This window comes from Phaseolus vulgaris, chromosome 10 (genome assembly GCF_000499845.2).
Source record: "Phaseolus vulgaris cultivar G19833 chromosome 10, P. vulgaris v2.0, whole genome shotgun sequence".
In the NCBI taxonomy this organism is placed as follows: domain Eukaryota; kingdom Viridiplantae; phylum Streptophyta; class Magnoliopsida; order Fabales; family Fabaceae; genus Phaseolus; species Phaseolus vulgaris.
In genome coordinates, this window is record NC_023750.2 from 40,704,387 (window position 1) to 40,721,278 (window position 16,892).

The following is a 16,892-nucleotide window of genomic DNA, read 5'->3' on the forward strand; positions in this document are numbered from 1 at the left end:
GAAGAATTTTTTTAATAGTGTTTTATTTTAAATTGAAAATACACAATTATTTATGAAAAAAATGAAGTTGAATTTTACATTGAATTTTTTGGTTTGGATGGAATAAATTTTTGTTTTTATAATTGTAACACATTAATTTAATTTTATAATAATTAATTTCCTTTCTATTATTGTTTTCACAGGCAATAAACTTTTTTAAGGGAATATTAAATTTTTTATCATAATAATATATCAAAATTTTGATATCTAATGGATTATAGAGATTTTATAATTTTAGCTCTATAACTGAAAGAGTTATAAAATTTACATCTTTATTTTCAACTAAAATAGATAAAAAAAATATAAACCATTGTAATTAATGTATTTTAATTTTATAAATATATCTAAAATATATATTTATTAAGTGTAAATATATGAGAGCACAAAAGTAGGAAAAAAGATGAGTTAGAGAAAACATAAGGAGCATGTAAGAAGGAAACAATTACATTTCCGAATCAAGTAAACAAAAAATATTTACTCTATAAATTTTAAGCTTTTATTAGTAAATAGCAGAGTGTATCTATACCTACATAGGAAGTGATTTTTTATTATAATTTTTTTTTACATAATTTTTTTTCATAAAAGTATATCTTATTTTATTAATACAAGAAATTATTTTATTATTTCATGTGAATTACTTAAAAAATAAAATTGTTTTTTAAATTAATAAATATACCGTTTTTATATGATTCATATTTTTTCATTTAGTTTTCTATTTTAAGAAAAAAAAAACATATACTCACCTATTTTTATACTAAATTTTATATATAAAATAAAATAATCTTCTGTTTAACTATTCTTTACACTCATTTTTTATTTTCTATTCAAAATTATTTATATATATTATATTTCTTTAATCGTAAAAATTGAGTAAAAAAAGACAAACGACGCGTTATGTTTCCACTAATATTAATAAAAATATTTAATGTTTCAGATCTAACCAGTTATAAACTTTATAATTAGTCTGTCCTGTTTAAATATTTATAATTATCCAATATTGTAATAATGTTTATGTTTTGAAAATGTTTGCTCACTTTGCATCCCTCTCGGAGCTCCGACATATCACTGCCACCAAAGCTAGTGATAAAAATTAAAAGTTACTTTAATATTATGAAAATCAATAATCTCGTGTTATAGTATAATAAAAAAACATATTTAATTACTTATAATTATTAAAAACAGAAAAATATAGTTTACAATGAGTTTAGAAATAAATATATATAATAAAAAATAAATTTATAATTAAATAATATAAAAAAATATTAAAATAATAATATTAAAAATTGTAAGGTAGTTATAAAAAATTAGAATTGCAAATATATCATTATTTTTTCAATTATTAGAAAAAGTAATCTTATTTCATACATTTCCTTGTCTAAATATTTTCTTAGAATATATCAGCAACTTATAATTTTAATTTTCATAATAAGGATTTTCTTTTGTACGAATAAAAAAGAGACGTGAAAAAAGAGAATTTATGTTAATAAAAGTGGACACAATTGATAATATTGTCGATTGTGTAAAGAAAATACTAGTGATTTTGCGTGTTTTTCTTATTCTTAATTGATTAAAAGTATTTTTTATTTTAATAATAAATTTATGAAAAAAATATAAAAAATGAAATTATTTATAATAAAGGGTTTTTTTTACTATAATGGGTTATATTTTTTGCTTTTTATCAAAATGGAGTCCCTTTAAAGAAAAATTACAAATTTAGGTAAGTCGTGTCAATTCGACACGACTTCATATGCACAAATCGTTCTGATTTGACACGACTCGGCACGACTCATGTATGCAATTTTTTTGATATTTTGATATTTAATTGCACCGGACATTATCCATACACGATTATCCAATTTTTTGTTCCTTAAAACTAACACTCTTGGAAAATTATGTATCAAATTAATTTTTAACATTACATAACTTACTACCCAATATATAAACAATAAAAAATATATATATATATATGACGCGGCAGAAGTCGTGTCAAGTTGGCACGACTTTTTGACACGACTTCAGTATGGCATGACAGAAGTCGTGCCAAGTTGGCATGACTTCAGTATGACAGGGCGATGTCGTGTCAAGTTGACACAACTTTAGTATGACATGGTCGTGTCTAATTGGGACAATTTGTGAATATGAAGTCGTGTCAAATTAACATGACTTGTCTAAATTTGTAATTTTTTTTAAACGGATCTCATTTTAGTAAAAAAAAAAAAAAAAAAAACCATTATATTCAAAATCCCTATAATAAATAAGATATGATACTCTGAAGTAATTTTTACTCTTTATTTTTCTTTTCTAGTATCCCATTTTTCATCCTACCGTCCAAACAAGATTTTAGAGAAATAATTACACAGGCTAATACATATTATTTACATACTATTAATAATTTTCCTTGTTCTTTCATTTTTATTACATAAAGATTTAGATTTAAATTCATTTTTAGTTATTGTAATTTCTATTCTTCTAAAAGTTTAATAACATATTTAGTCCTCCAAATTCTTTAAATAAATAAACCATTTTCTTAACTTTCATGTATATTATTCAGCCATAAAATAAAATGTGTAATTGAGAATTCATCTGTAGCAAGGTGTTAGTGGGTGGGTCTGTCACATTGCAGAGCTGCTAACTTTTGTTGGCATTTGGTAACTTCTCACTTTACCTTTCAACTAAGCACTCAGAAAACTCTTATTTGGTTGCCAAACTTCAACAGTACATGAACAAAGCTATGATGAGATAATATAAACTTCATTTTTTAGTATAAGAAAACACAGTTGAACAACCCTGCTCATCAACAAAATGGTTAACAACCAATGCATATGAGTCATGTCAAACTTAACTTCATAAAGTTGTATCATTTTCTGTTTATAAAATCCAACCTAAACATGCATATCACATTACCAAGCAAACTTGTACTCCCACAGAAGTAAGTTTTATGTTTCTACATTCTCAATTCAACTCTCTGAGCCTATATTGATGACATGAAAGAATAGAAGAGACTGAACCACGATGGAGAAGCAGGACACCTGCTTGATTTGTTTAAGTTTTAAAGCATGTGCCCTGCTTCTCCAGCGTGGTTCAATCTCTTGGCAATGTTGTTATATAAATCAATTTGTCAGCCACAAGGTAAGCTCTTCCAATTACTATGTGTACATGTATTAAGATTCCAATGGGAAACAAATCTTGTCTAATATATGGATTCTCACTTTTAAGTCAAACATTGCCACCAGTTAGAAGAGTAGATTGTATGATCTTTTAGTTCTGTAAAAGGACATTGGAGAAGTTGTAAGAGGGATTTCATGGTAAATAACATTACTGGAATAGGGTTGTATGATCATGTAGCTGATTTCATCTAACAAGGTGTATCTATCAGGAAATCATGTTACAACTAGACTTCATTTGAACGCCCTTCAAAGGGTGTTCTTTATTGTCATATCATATCACATTACATTTTCCATTAACCATGTCTGTCTCAACCACAATAAGATAATTTAACTTATAAATAACTTTAAATAGAATATGATGCTTTAAAACATATCAGTATCCAATAATCAAGCTCGGCTTTCCAAAGCAAATGCAGCAGAGTCAACATGTAGGAGCAAACAAGAATAAACTCTTTGCTTCAATCTGTCAACAGTTTCAAACATCTCTTCATTTTCCAAATTTGTAGTGTTTCTCAGTTTCTCTAACCATTCATTTGCTTGCTTAAGGTGTGACAACGTGAGAGCTATATGATTTGCATGATTCTTTTTCTTCCCTGCAGTCTCCTTACTCGTCTTTCCCCTCTTCTCTTGGGAGCTTGTGGAAAACCAGAAATCCAATGTTTTTTCCAAGTATTTCAAAAACCATAATTTTGTTTCCATCAAAAGGACCTCTCTCAGTTCATTTATCTCTTCTAGACCATTTCCTGTGGCCCATTCTTGTTTCTCAGTGTCGGATAAATCTGGTGAGTATTTTGGAGACTTTGATGAACTTTTCCCAGGCACTAAAACTGATTTCTTGTAATTTTTATCTGTTTCTGTAGGAGAAGAAGTTTTATATAGATTAAGTAATTTATCCGTGTGTGGAACTGTGCTTGTACCATTTGAATGGTTCATCATGAGTTCTTGGAAAGAAAAAAACTTGTTCAGTGTGACATGAGGATTCTCTGATGCAGCTGAAGTGCAGATGTTGGAAAACATACTGAAAAGGAAAGAGAGGCAAAATAACTGAAGAATTTAAATGGAAAAAATGTTATCCTTGTATTTGACACCATTTTTAAAAATTTAATCCAATGAAAAAACTTTATATTTTAGTCCCTACATAAAAATAATGATTTACAAGTCAGTCTGAGTTGTCTGCTAAAATAATATTTGTGGTAGATTTTGCTTGGTTACCAATTATTACTACCTTGGCTGAGATTATATTATGCCGTGTAGGTCCAAATGCTAGAAAACTCAAAGAAAGTTTTAACATCTTTATAATGTAGTAATATAGCAACAATTTTTTTGTATAATTTTTAAAATTTCCCAAGTACATAAACTTTGAGTAAGTAATTTGACAATATTAAGACAAAATGCATAATGTACCTTAAAAACTTGACAAGGACTGTAGCAGCAGTAACTTCTTTCTGAGCTTCTACAACAACCATGGAGGCTAGATGTTTCCTTCTAAGCAATTCCTAGTAAAATGTGGAAATTTGTATGATTGTCAACAAAAAATCATGTAACTGCTGAGACAGCTTTGCTTTACTAAAAAAAGACATTGAGATGAAGCAATAAATTTAAATATAGTATTATAAGTATTTATGGTACTGTTCTCTAATTAGTTTTGGAGTTTCACTTCTACAATACACAATAATATTTGATGGAATCCTCTATTATATACTGAGATGAAACTCCAATTTTGATTACAGAACAAGATTAACAAATTGCATCAAAATTTTACAGTAATATCTATCATTCAAAGGAGAGAAAAAACTGCAATGTACCTTTCCAGGCCTCAAAAGTTTGGCTGGCAAAGAGGACCATGGAACTGCCTCTGTGCTCCAGCTTTTATCTTCACTGCTTGGCAAAACATTCAAGTTTGTAGTTTCCAGTTTAGTAGAATTATGTTTGGTTGATATGCGCTTTGAAGCTGACATGACATGTTCAGTGTTACATTGAGCAACCCTCTGCCTTGGTGAAGATGTTTCAAGTAGTAGAGTACGAGTTGTATTCACTGAGAGTGCCTGTGATGCTAAAACAAATCATTCTCAATCTTTTAATTTTCACTATTACCTATTTAGCATTTAGCACAGCATACAGTTCAGCACTAAACTTGTTATGAACACTGAACATTTTTTCCCAAAATGAATATTCCCTTTATGCCAATGTGCATTCCTGCATCTTTGAATTATTTAATTATTTTTGTAGAAAAAATCTTGCACTGGTTAGAGCAATGCTAGACACATAATGCACATGATTTCCCAGTAACCAAATATGAAACTTGTTTAACTAGCAATCTGCTTATCAAAGATAAGAATCATACCTGACCTGTAATTTTTGCAGTTTTACTTTTGCAGATCCCACCTTCTTAGTACTATCTACATCATTCTGAAAATCATTTCCTTTTCTTTCTTCAATAGCATCATACACATTCACATTTGAGGTTGGAATTCTAACACCCTGCATGTACCTGGATGCAACAGCAGACTTGTCCTCTTTAATAACAATTTTGTGCCATGGACTTCTGCTTTCTTTGGATGTTGTTGAGTTCATGGATTTTGAACGATTAATTCTAGGATTATCAGATTGCACTGGACCCTCTGATGCCTCTAACATTTGCATTAAATCCTTAGGATTTCCAATAAAAGGGTGCCGGCCAGGAACTGGTCTAACATCAACAAGAATAGGGACTGGTGTTCCCGCCTCTATGCCATCCACATAAAAGAATTGTCCAAGCTGCAACTTATTGTTCAAGATAAGCTCGTTGTCTTCCTTTGAGAGTGAGACATAAGTTGAATGAGAAGAGTCAGAGATTTTCAGGAAGAAACCTTGGTTAGGCCATAATTCAGATCCAGTTATTGCAGGCACAATGCTGATCACTTGCAGAAGGACTGATCTATATTCCCCATTAAATTTCACATTAGAATCCATACTTTGGAGAAGCTTCAGTAGAACCCCCGGAATAAGGGATGCCATGCCTCTTCACTTTCTTCTGTTTTATGTATTATATTATTCAGGGGTCAACAAATTTGCATGTCTGGAATATTGAATGCAAGGAGCTGCACATCAAGCAAAATTAATACATTTTGGTAGATACTTCTGTTCAAATGGACTTACTTTTTATATAGGTCCTAACTCCTAAGCCGTTTAAGGTGTAAAATGCAAGCAATTTTTTAGTTTTCTAATCCCCTAACGTGCTAAAATATTGTTTCAAAGATGTACCTAACTGGAATAGTTAATCGTTTAATGTGATATTCAAAACAAGAAAATTAAGCAGCAAGATTTAATCTCACATGATAGATAAAAAGTAAGCCAAAAAACATTGGAAAAACATTTTGATATACAGATAACATACACGTGTGTGTTTGCATGTGAATTTGTTTGTATGTGTTTGCATATGTATGTATATGTATCATGTTACCTAATTCAGAGTTGAAGCATGAAGTGACGCGAGAAGTGTGTAAGAGAAGAATCAAAGAGGCATTGTTTGTGAAAGGGTTGTAAGAAATTCTGCAGACCAGAAAGGACAAGCGGAAACAGTAGGCTTCCAAACAAGAATGCTTCTGATTGCTTTTTCCAGAGGATTAACCAAGATGATATAAATATCTTATATTGAAGGCACGTTAGCATCAAATTCTCATGGCTTGAAAACTATGGAACAACAACACACTTGAGCGTGGGAAATTTGAAGCACTTTTTATGAGACATGAAGTGATAAATCGGTTCCTTTACCAAAGAATTATGCCTGCTAACCTGGTTGGCAATTTAATGGATATTATAGAATACATGATGTTGGTGGGGCTCAATCTGGTCACATGTCGTTTTTAGTTAGAGCCAATGTAACCACTGAAAGATTTAAGGATACGCTCATTGCCATTTATTTCTGTGGCCTTACTTGCATCATTATTAGCCCCCCCTCCATATTGAGCATGCATTTGCATATTCATAATCATTATTTTGCCATAATCAAGAAAAAGTGCTATAGAAGAAAGTAAACAAAAATGTTGAAGTATTTCCTTATGAAATTTACATAATCAAGCGGCACATATCTTTTGTTTATTTGAAAAAGAAGAAATCTGACCTAAAAGATAGAATCAAATGATTTTTGTTGTATGATCCACACTTCAAAACAGCCCAAACCAATTAAACTGGTTCTTTCTTTTCTAGTTTTATCCAAATGATTTAGGCCAATGGGGGCATTCTTTTGTGTCACAATTGCTATATGTTGACAATAATGTTACAGGCTCATCATATATATATGTGATCAAGAAAAGGCATTGGCTTCAGTCTCAGCTCGAACTAGGCTAGCATACAAGCCATTTTGAGTTGAAGCCATGAGAGTGTCATGGCTCCCATACTCCACCACTTCCCCGTCTCTCATAACTGCGATCTTACCAGCTTCTCTGATTGTGGAAAGACGGTGAGCAACTATTATGGTTGTTGCCTCTTTGCCAACATTTTTAAGGGCTTCTTGGACGTGTTTCTCTGATTCCAAGTCCAAGGCACTGCTTGCCTCATCAAGCAAAAGTACCCTCGATCTCTTCAATATGGCCCTTGCTATAGCAATTCGTTGTTTCTGGCCACCTGATAACTGGACCCCACTTTCACCAACCTGGTTTAGAGAAGATCAGAAAATTAATCTTATGCTTTGCTTATAGAATCATGTAAATAAGTGAGGCAGCATTATGATATTCACTGATTTTGTAGTCTCCAGCAAATTTGAATCAATGATAAAGAATGTGTTAAAATGTATGTGTGAGATAATGTACTGCTAGAATTTCATAGTATTCGCTTTAGAATTATTACCTGTGTCTCATAACCCTGAGGTAGGCCACTGATGAACTTGTGGATGTAAGCCTCCTTTGCAGCCTCTTCAATTTCAGTCCATGAAGCATTTGGGTCCCCAAATGCAATATTCTCCCTTATGCTCCCAGCAAAAAGTGTAGGTTCTTGACCCACCAAAGCCATTTGCCTCCTCAACCACTTCACATCAATCTCCCTCAAATCTACCCCACTCAGCATCACCTTTCCTTGGTCAGGATCATAGAACCTCTGAGTCAACCATATTACCGTTGACTTCCCTGATCCACTTGGTCCCACCAGGGCCACTGTGCTTCCACCTTTGACCTTTAAACAAAAGTCCCTCAACACAGTCACTTCTGGCCTAGATGGGTATGCAAATGTCACCATCTTGAATTCTATGTTGAATGGCTTTGATTTGTCTACTTTCCTTACTTTTGTTCTATCATTGTTAATCAGAGGCCTGCGTTTTATGATATCTTGAACTGCAGGAATTGCTGTAGCCGCCATAGAAGTATCTGGTGCCAAACCAGCTAGTTGTCCCACAGAAAATGAGCTCAGAACAAGAATGAGAAAGATCTTAAACACGTCTCCAAGTTTTGCCTTGTCATGTTCTACAAGGTATGAGCCAAACCAAAGTGTTAAGGTGTATGCTCCATACATGGAACCTTGAAACAACCCAAACACAAAACCTTGAAGTTGTGAACTTCGTAATGATTTTTTTCTAGGTTCTGATAGGGCTCTATCAAAGGACTTAACTATCTGTTCCTGGGCAGAAAATGTGGTAACTGTCCTTATGTTGGACACTGCACCAGAAGCAATGTTACTAGCTTTGGCATAAGAGTCGTTGTCCACTCGCGGCCCAATGTTTATGATCAAGTTTATGTAGCTTGCACCAAGTGCAAAAGGAGTTACAGCAGCTGCCACAAGTGTTAGTCTCCAATTGAAGACAAAGGACACACCAACGCCAACAGCAGCTGAACTCAACCCCATAAGAAGGACAGAGAATCTGTCACCAAGTACTGATCGAAAACTAACACAGTCGGATGAGAGCCTTGATACCAACACTCCCGTAGAGTTTTCTTCAAAGTCAAACCACCCAGGTTCTTGTCTCAGTATGGATTGAAACAAGATGTCTCTAACTCTTTGTGTCAGCTTTGATCCAGCCCAACCACAGAAACCTTGTTGTCCTGTCATGGAAAGTATGCAACCAAATCCAAGGCCAACAAGTGTTAAACAAAGGTGGGAAACATCTCTTTTCATCTTAGAAGTGTCATCGCCAAAATATACTTCCAAGGATATGCCTAAAATCAATGGGAAAAGGGACAGAATAGCACCAGCAAACATTCCCAGAATAAGTCCTGAAAATAGCATCACAAGCTCAGGCCTTTGCAGTTTCCATACTTCAGAAAGTCTGTAACTTTTTGCCTTTATTTTGTCATGAACTTCCATGTCTTCCTGTTTCTCCTCCTCATGCATAGATATTAAGTCTTTAGGCCCAGGGATATCAACTAGATATCTTGATCCCGATAAAGCAGCAGCAGATTTATCATAGATGGATAAATCATTGCCTTTTTGTATGCCATTCTCTATAGCTAGAGGTTTTGAAATGGCTTCTGTAGCAAGCTTGACAAGGTTGTGGTATGCTCCTGCTTTTGATAACAGCTGTCGATGGTCACCAATCTCAGTGACAGAACCATGTTCAAGAACCACAATGGTATGAGCATTCTTCACTGTTGCTATTCTGTGAGCAATCACAATGGTTGTTCGGCCAGCAGAAATCTTGTCAATTGCCCGTTGGACCGCAGACTCTGACTCGGCATCAAGAGCACTAGTAGGTTCATCTAGAAGAAGGATTTTAGGATCTTTGATCATTGCTCGAGCCAGTGCAATTCTCTGCTTTTGACCTCCGGAGAGCTTTGTACCCCTATCTCCCGCCTGCAAAATATAGTACTTCCTATGTAAGAGTTAAACATCATACCATAAAGAGTTTGTTGATAATCATGCACCAGATTACAACTGAAAAGAGAAATAATTTTTTACTGAAATGAAACAATTTTAAAATTGTATTGATCAAATTACAGTGGTAAACTAATGTCTTTTAATTTGCAGTTACATTTTTCTACCATAATTCTTTAGCAAACTTGTGTATGCACTTTTGAATGCCATACATATATATCTATATCTATTTTTAGATAGATGTGTAGATTGGCTATTTCCTGTGTATTACATAAGAACTACTTTGCAACCTAGTTTTGTTCAATATATATCATTGTAGAAAAGGAGAAATATGATTGTCGTTAGTTACTAACTACACCTGAGTGTCATAGCTTAGTGGTAGGCTAGAGATGAAGCTATGAGCATCAGCAGCAATACAAGCAGCAATTGCCTCTTCCTTTGTGGCATTATCTCTCCCCATCATCACGTTTTCCAGTATAGATGTGGCAAAGAGGATTGGCTCTTGACCAACCATCCCAATCTGTTCACGTAGCCACTTTACTTGCAATGTCCTCAAATCATGACCATCCAAGGTAATAATCCCTACAAAGATATTGAAACTCAACAAAGTTAGGAGAATAGATAACTTGCTTAGCTTTCACAAGATCTTTTGCAGATATAGCTCCTTTTACCTTCAGTAGGGTCATAAAACCTCTCTATGAGAGCAAAGATAGTGGACTTTCCCCCACCACTGGCACCAACTAATGCCACAGTTTTTGAAGATGGTAATATCAAATTAAGGGAATGAAGTATCAGAGAATCAGGACGTGATGGATATGCAAAACTAACACTTTTTAACTCAATCCTTCCACGAACACCAGAAAGCTTCCTACCCTCAGGGCTGTAGGGATCAATCTCAGGGATTCTCTCAATAACATAGAATACACGGCTTGCTGCAACAGTCCCTTGTGCAAACTGTGCAAAATATGAAAGTGCCAGTGCCAATCCTCTGTCAATCAAAAACACAACTGAATAAACTTTGAATTTCTATACAAGATCAATACAAAACTTTCTACACCATCAATCACTCAGAAAGTATATTTAGTACAATGCTTAAGATTGTTATTGTAAAAATCAATAAACTTATCATGGGATTTGTAACTGGATAATAGTATAAACAATTTACTCATAATCCAAGTAGTTCTTAACAATCATGGTTGAATGTTTTTGTTTTCCAAATCAAATATGTTCTACTAAGTTAAAAGAGAGAAGAAGCCACACCTTCCCCCAACATTGACACCAAAGAAACAAGCAATAGCTGAACCTCCATCAAGTTCATTCTTGGCAATTAATACTGAGCCATACCAGAATGCCAGTGCCCATGTTGAATAGGTTATCAAGTAGATCACACCCATGCCAATACCTTTAGCAAAACCAACTTTTGCCCCTAATGGAGCTGATTGCTGCAGTAGTTCATCATATTTTCCAGCTAATTGGTTTTCTGCAACAAATGAAAACACTGTCCTTATTGAACGTATGGCCTGCTCCGCAATGCTACCAGCTTTCCTATAAGAAGCCTTTAGAGAAAATAGTTAAAGAAAGTGGATGAACAAAATGTTGAGACATACAACATCAAATTTAATGAATACTCAAGTGTCTGTTTTATTGTTTTTATCTTACTTCCTCTTTTGCTGTTAGGCCACCATAAAGTGCTTTGTAAGCCATGCCACAGAACATTGTCAATGGAGTGACTGAGAATACCACAAGAGAGACTTTCCATGATCTTTTAAACCCAACTGCGTATCCACATATGAATGTAAATATGTGATGAATGAAGTGGGCCATCTGCAGTACCAAAAACAAAAAAATAAATACACATGCATGCAACTTCTATGCTATCATGATATATGAAACACACAGAATTTACATAATTAAGAAGTGTACTTTAAGTCTAATTCAACTTTATAAAATCAGTTTACAAGATAATATAGTGACTTTGATAGCATATTAAGAACTAAAGTTTAAGTCTAACTCAACTTTATAAAATCGGCTTAGAAAATGAGATTTTCAGTCAATTATATTTTATTTAATATCTTAATTTTTAGTTAGATGTCAGAATCTACAACCATATATAATTGTTGACGGTCTAAAAAAATATGATCATAGGTGCACATGAACTGAAACTTTAGAGGCAAATATCATCCTTGAATTAGGAGAAAACAAGTGGGGATGTTGTTCAAAGATATTGAAAGGGAAACAAACCAAGGTTATAGTTATTCAAAATGATGTCTTATTCTTTTACTAATTAAGTAGTTAAAGAATTAAAACAGAGTATTTTTTTATTGAAATCATATAAGAACGTATTAAAAAATCATAGGTGAGAGTATTTTTATGCATTTCAATACAAAAATCATTTATAATATTTTAATCAATGTCATACTATACATGTTATCATTTGACATAAATTAATATGTTAGTCCTAATCATTTTTTATTTTTATTTTAGAGTGTTTTATTAATTATTTAAATAAGTTCTACTGTTTAAAAGAATATAACTCAATGTCTAGACTCTTAAAATTGATAAACAAGTCCCCATTAGCCTATCAATTATTGGTGTCAATGCTTTTTAACTTTATCTAGCTCCCACAAATTGTAGGAACTTATTTATAAAACGCAATTTTATAAAATCTATACTTAAGTTTTCAAAAATTTAGAAATTGATTAATGGATTTCTAGGTAATGCTATCGGTAAGAAGTAACTTATTTTCTTAAAATTATATAATGTCCCAAATGTAAACTTGTAAATGATATGGATTCGTAAAAAAGAAAAAATCAGGGCAATGCTTGGAATCTATAGAATACAATTTAAAATTATTTTCATTTAAAAATTCAACTTGTATTAAATCTATTGAATATCTTGTATACAAATTTTTAAACCTCAGTAAAATTAAAAATAAATAATATAAATTTTTTAAAATTAAAAAATGCATAATTAAATCAAGAAAAGTGAATTTAAGCTTAAAAAAATATCATATGTCATTCTTAAAATAAAGAAATTTTAAAGGGAAGAGAGTGTAATGTAATTAATATTATAAAAAAAATAATACTTTAACACCCTCTAAAAAATTCACCCATTTTATAACTCATTTAAATAATATAATAATATGAATTAGAATTTTAAGTTAAAAAGTAAATTTGATTGAAATATTATTATTTTAAATTGTCAAAGTGAATGTTTTTTATTTAAGATGTGGACATATCACCACTCTATTATAAATTAAAATCTCTAATAAAGTTATTGTTATTTCCAATCTCTTACTTTTTGCATTAATTGCTATCTCATTTGTTTTTTAACATTCTCCTCTTTGGTTGAAAAAATGCATTTCACATATTAGAGTAACTAATTAGATAATAACTTAAAAATTATTTATTAATAATAAAAATTAATTTAAATATTTATTTTTAATTTATAAAATAATATATAATTTAATTAATATTGCAATTAATTATTTTTGTCTCTAAAATTAGTTTTTATTTAATAATCTTTTAGCAGTGATATATTATCTTTATGATAACTCACTTAACATCTTTAATCATACTCGTTTTATCAGTATATGTATATTTTGATTTTAATTATCAGTTCTTTAATTAAAGAGTTAAAAAAGATAACTTTTTTTAGATAGTAAAAAAATGTAGAGAAATATTAAGGGGAAAAACCACTTAAAATGAAAAGTGCACTTAGGATGTCCCAAAAAATTAAAGAATGAAGAGAATGAGTTGTTTCATCGAAAAAAAAATTAAAGACAAATAAAGGAAATTAATTTGTGTTGTTTGGTACAAGAGAAAGAAAGTGGAAATATCTTTTTAAGTACTAAAACTTACTATATTATTTTTCATTGAGTTAAATTCCTAGCATTGCATGCCATCTAATAATACTCAAATATTTGTTAGCTGATAAATAATTTTTTTTACTGAAATGAAGTAATTAAAATTGCTTTTTAGATTTGTAAACAATGTCTTTCAACCTGCATCTTTCAAAGTAATATTTTGGATTTTTCAATATCATGGGGTTATTTTTTTTTTCTTTTTACCAAAATGGGTTTCGTTTAAAAAAAATTACAAATTTAGGCAAGTCGTGCCAATTCGGCGTGATTTCATATGAACAAATCGTTCTAATTTGACACGACTCTGCCATGTCATACTGAAGTCGTGCCAACTTAGCACGACTTCTGCTCTGTCATACTCAAGTTGTGTCAACTTGGCACGACTTCTGCCATGTCATACTGAAAAATTGACAAATCAGAAAATGTGAAATAACACATGATCCATACACGATTATCCAATTTGTTTGTTCCTTAAAACTAACACTCTTAGAAAATTATGTATCAAATTAATTTTTAATATTACATAACTTACTACTCAATATATAAACAATAAAATAAAAAAAAATTATGACGTGACAAAAGTCGTGCCAAGTTGACACAACTTTAGTATGACAGGCAGAAGTCGTGCCAACTTGGCACGACTTCAGTATGACATGGCAGAGTCGTGTCAAATTGAGACGATTTGTACATATGAAGTCGTGTCGAATTGACACGACTTGCCTAAATTTGTAATTTTTTTTAAACGGACCCATTTTAATAAAAAGAAAAAAAAAATAACCCCACGGTGAAAAAACCCTAATATTTTCATACTAATTAGTCTATGAGTAAAAGCAGATAAATAAGTTTGTGAGTAGAATAGGAGAAAGAAGAAACAACCTTCTCTCCCATAACTTCCTGAATCTGTGCAACATCGCTTGCAATTCCATGCATAATATCACCTGTGCTGATATCTGTGTCAAAGAAAGTGATGTCTTGTCTAAGAACTGCTCTTAGATACTGAGTTCTAATTCTTTGTGCAGATCTTGCCCCCACTAACCTCCAACATGTGATCTCTGCCAATTTCAGTCATCAACAAAAATTATTGCAACACACCTAAATCATAACAAACTACAACTTAAATATGGCTCGTGTCTTAATCTCCTTACGCAGATATGCTCCAACCACCACAACAGCAGCTAGCCCCGTCATAAATAGGCATATCTGAAAATTAAAATTCCTCAATGAAAACAAACTTCAACTCCACAGAATCATTTGACCAACAAAAATAGTGTAAGAAATCAAGAAATGAAGGTTACTACCTTCTCTACATCCTTCATCATCTGTTTTTTGTCCTTGTCTGCTTCTGAAATCTTGTTGACCAAGTCTCCAAAAAGATATGAGTACCATGGAAGTGATCCTCCATTTATGAGGGCCCCTAAACACCCCACAAACACAAGCATCCAATCCCACTTTGTTGAGTATCTAAACAAGCTGAATAGCCCAACAGCCTTTGGAGGACTTGCATCTTCCTCATCCATATTCTCCTCTCCTTCTTCATCATATCCTGAATACTTCTCAATGTTATGGTGAGGATAACTATAACCCCCACCACTTCCATAAAGATGGCTACCATCATGTGAAGGTAGCCCATGACCATTTTTAAAATATGGGGATTCAAGACCATGACCATTCCCATTGGGTGAATTTAGATGCTCTTCTGTTATGCTATAATTTATCATACTAAGCTCATCTTCCCCTGCCAATGGACTGCTCTTACCTTTTCTACTACTCTGCCCCGATTTGGATAATCCATGAGGCTCACTACGCTGATCAAAGTAACTATGATCATTGTCCCTAGCAACATAGCTCTTTAGTTCAACTCTACCATGGCTAGAATGTTCATAAGAAGAGCTTGGGAGACCTCTGAACCTACTTGTTCTTGAAAGGTAGAAGTCATTGGCTGATTGTCGAAATATACGGCTGTGATCAGAAGGGGAGCTAGCTGGCCATGGAGTCAGAAGAGAACCAAAGTTTGTGCTATAATGGTGCCACCCGGTGGCCTCAAACTTCCATGAAACCTCTTCTTGCCATGAATGGTCATCATCTGAAGCGAAGGGTGTGGCAGGAACTCGGTTGTGGCGAGCTGTTCTGGTTGTGGAAGTGGCATCGGTATGAAAGCTGGATGGTATGAAAGAGCCAGAGCCAGACACGCTGTGATAACTCACTGGTGTTGGATGGTGTCGTCTCTGGTGGCTTGAGAAGGAGTCACCCTCAAAGGAAAAAGAATCAGCCATGGCTTGCAAACACGAGTTTTGAAGAGAATAAGTAACTAGAAAGAAAGGAAAGGAATGAAATGGGGTGAAGTAAAAACTAGAGTTCTACTTTCTGATTAGTGAACCATGGAGATTGGTTCAATGTATCTGACAACTTAGATTGTTCCACCCATGTTTTCTAGCATAGTCTGACAATAGATTGAACAAAACACCAAACATCTGGTTTATCTTTTTGTTTGGGAATGCTTTATGCATTGATCCTATGTGTTGTGTATGGACGGCATGCAAAAGCTAAGTGGCCGGCTGAGCATAGTTCTGACTCGGTTGTTTTCAATTTTAGCAGTTGTTGTTTAGAGGACATGTTTGGATTGAATTGACTTGTGTGAGTTTTTTTATAACATCAATTCCACATTTCTCTCTCCTTATCCGTAATCAGAACAAAAACTATCAAGGACTTTACATTTGTCATGTAGAGATTATCTTCTGACTGCAAAGTATGTTTGTGGCATCACCTCTTTGACTAGGTAACAGGTATGTCGTGCCATGTAATTAAGACTTAACCAAGTAGTAGTTTGTAATGAATATTTCAGGAGAAAAGGAAAGGCAATAAACAAACATTAACCTTAAAAGACTCAAAAGTTACAGTGGAATTTACAAAGCAGTGTTTTCCGCAAGGACACGAGTACATAAAGGACGGTAAGTTATATTGTAAGTTTCACACGATGCCAGCTTATTTGATGGGTGAAACTTAACTTCAACAAAATGTAAGGTACAGAGAGGAATCTGGAAAAC

At 32.8% G+C, this 16,892-nt stretch overlaps 2 protein-coding genes across 2 annotated transcripts; both read right to left on the minus strand.

Moving 5' to 3' along the window:
* Positions 1-3,343: 3,343 nt before the first annotated feature.
* LOC137819667 (uncharacterized) lies at positions 3,344-6,800 on the minus strand. The gene is made up of 5 exons (XM_068623570.1): positions 6,649-6,800; positions 5,556-6,286; positions 5,012-5,251; positions 4,611-4,702; positions 3,344-4,224 (listed from the first exon to the last, which is right to left on the minus strand). Exons 2-5 carry the CDS (start codon positions 6,201-6,203, stop codon positions 3,594-3,596), a joined length of 1,611 nt encoding a protein of 536 aa, XP_068479671.1. The 5' UTR covers positions 6,204-6,286; positions 6,649-6,800; the 3' UTR covers positions 3,344-3,593.
* A 364-nt stretch (positions 6,801-7,164) lies between these two features.
* Positions 7,165-16,216, minus strand: LOC137819684 (ABC transporter B family member 19-like). Its single transcript, XM_068623601.1, has 9 exons — positions 15,147-16,216; positions 14,994-15,048; positions 14,725-14,900; positions 11,646-11,810; positions 11,247-11,542; positions 10,658-10,974; positions 10,345-10,568; positions 8,034-9,965; positions 7,165-7,839 (listed from the first exon to the last, which is right to left on the minus strand). Exons 1-9 carry the CDS (start codon positions 16,119-16,121, stop codon positions 7,492-7,494), a joined length of 4,488 nt encoding a protein of 1,495 aa, XP_068479702.1. The 5' UTR covers positions 16,122-16,216; the 3' UTR covers positions 7,165-7,491.
* Between the last annotated feature and the right edge of the window lie 676 nt (positions 16,217-16,892).

What these genes read in the sequence shown, in the direction of transcription:
- LOC137819684 (XM_068623601.1), bottom strand. Translation starts at nt 16,121, where the DNA reads ATGGCTGATTCTTTTTCCTTTGAGGGTGACTCCTTCTCAAGCCACCAG. An exon ending in CACTAAGCTATGACACTCAG is followed by an intron (nt 9,966 to 10,344) that starts GTGTAGTTAGTA and finishes TATATTTTGCAG; the next exon opens with GCGGGAGATAGGGGTACAAA. An exon ending in CTCAGGGTTATGAGACACAG is followed by an intron (nt 7,840 to 8,033) that starts GTAATAATTCTA and finishes TCTCTAAACCAG; the next exon opens with GTTGGTGAAAGTGGGGTCCA.
- LOC137819667 (XM_068623570.1), bottom strand. Translation starts at nt 6,203, where the DNA reads ATGGCATCCCTTATTCCGGGGGTTCTACTGAAGCTTCTCCAAAGTATG. An exon ending in TAAAACTGCAAAAATTACAG is followed by an intron (nt 5,252 to 5,555) that starts GTCAGGTATGAT and finishes TTAGCATCACAG; the next exon opens with GCACTCTCAGTGAATACAAC. An exon ending in GTCCTTGTCAAGTTTTTAAG is followed by an intron (nt 4,225 to 4,610) that starts GTACATTATGCA and finishes TTTCCTTTTCAG; the next exon opens with TATGTTTTCCAACATCTGCA.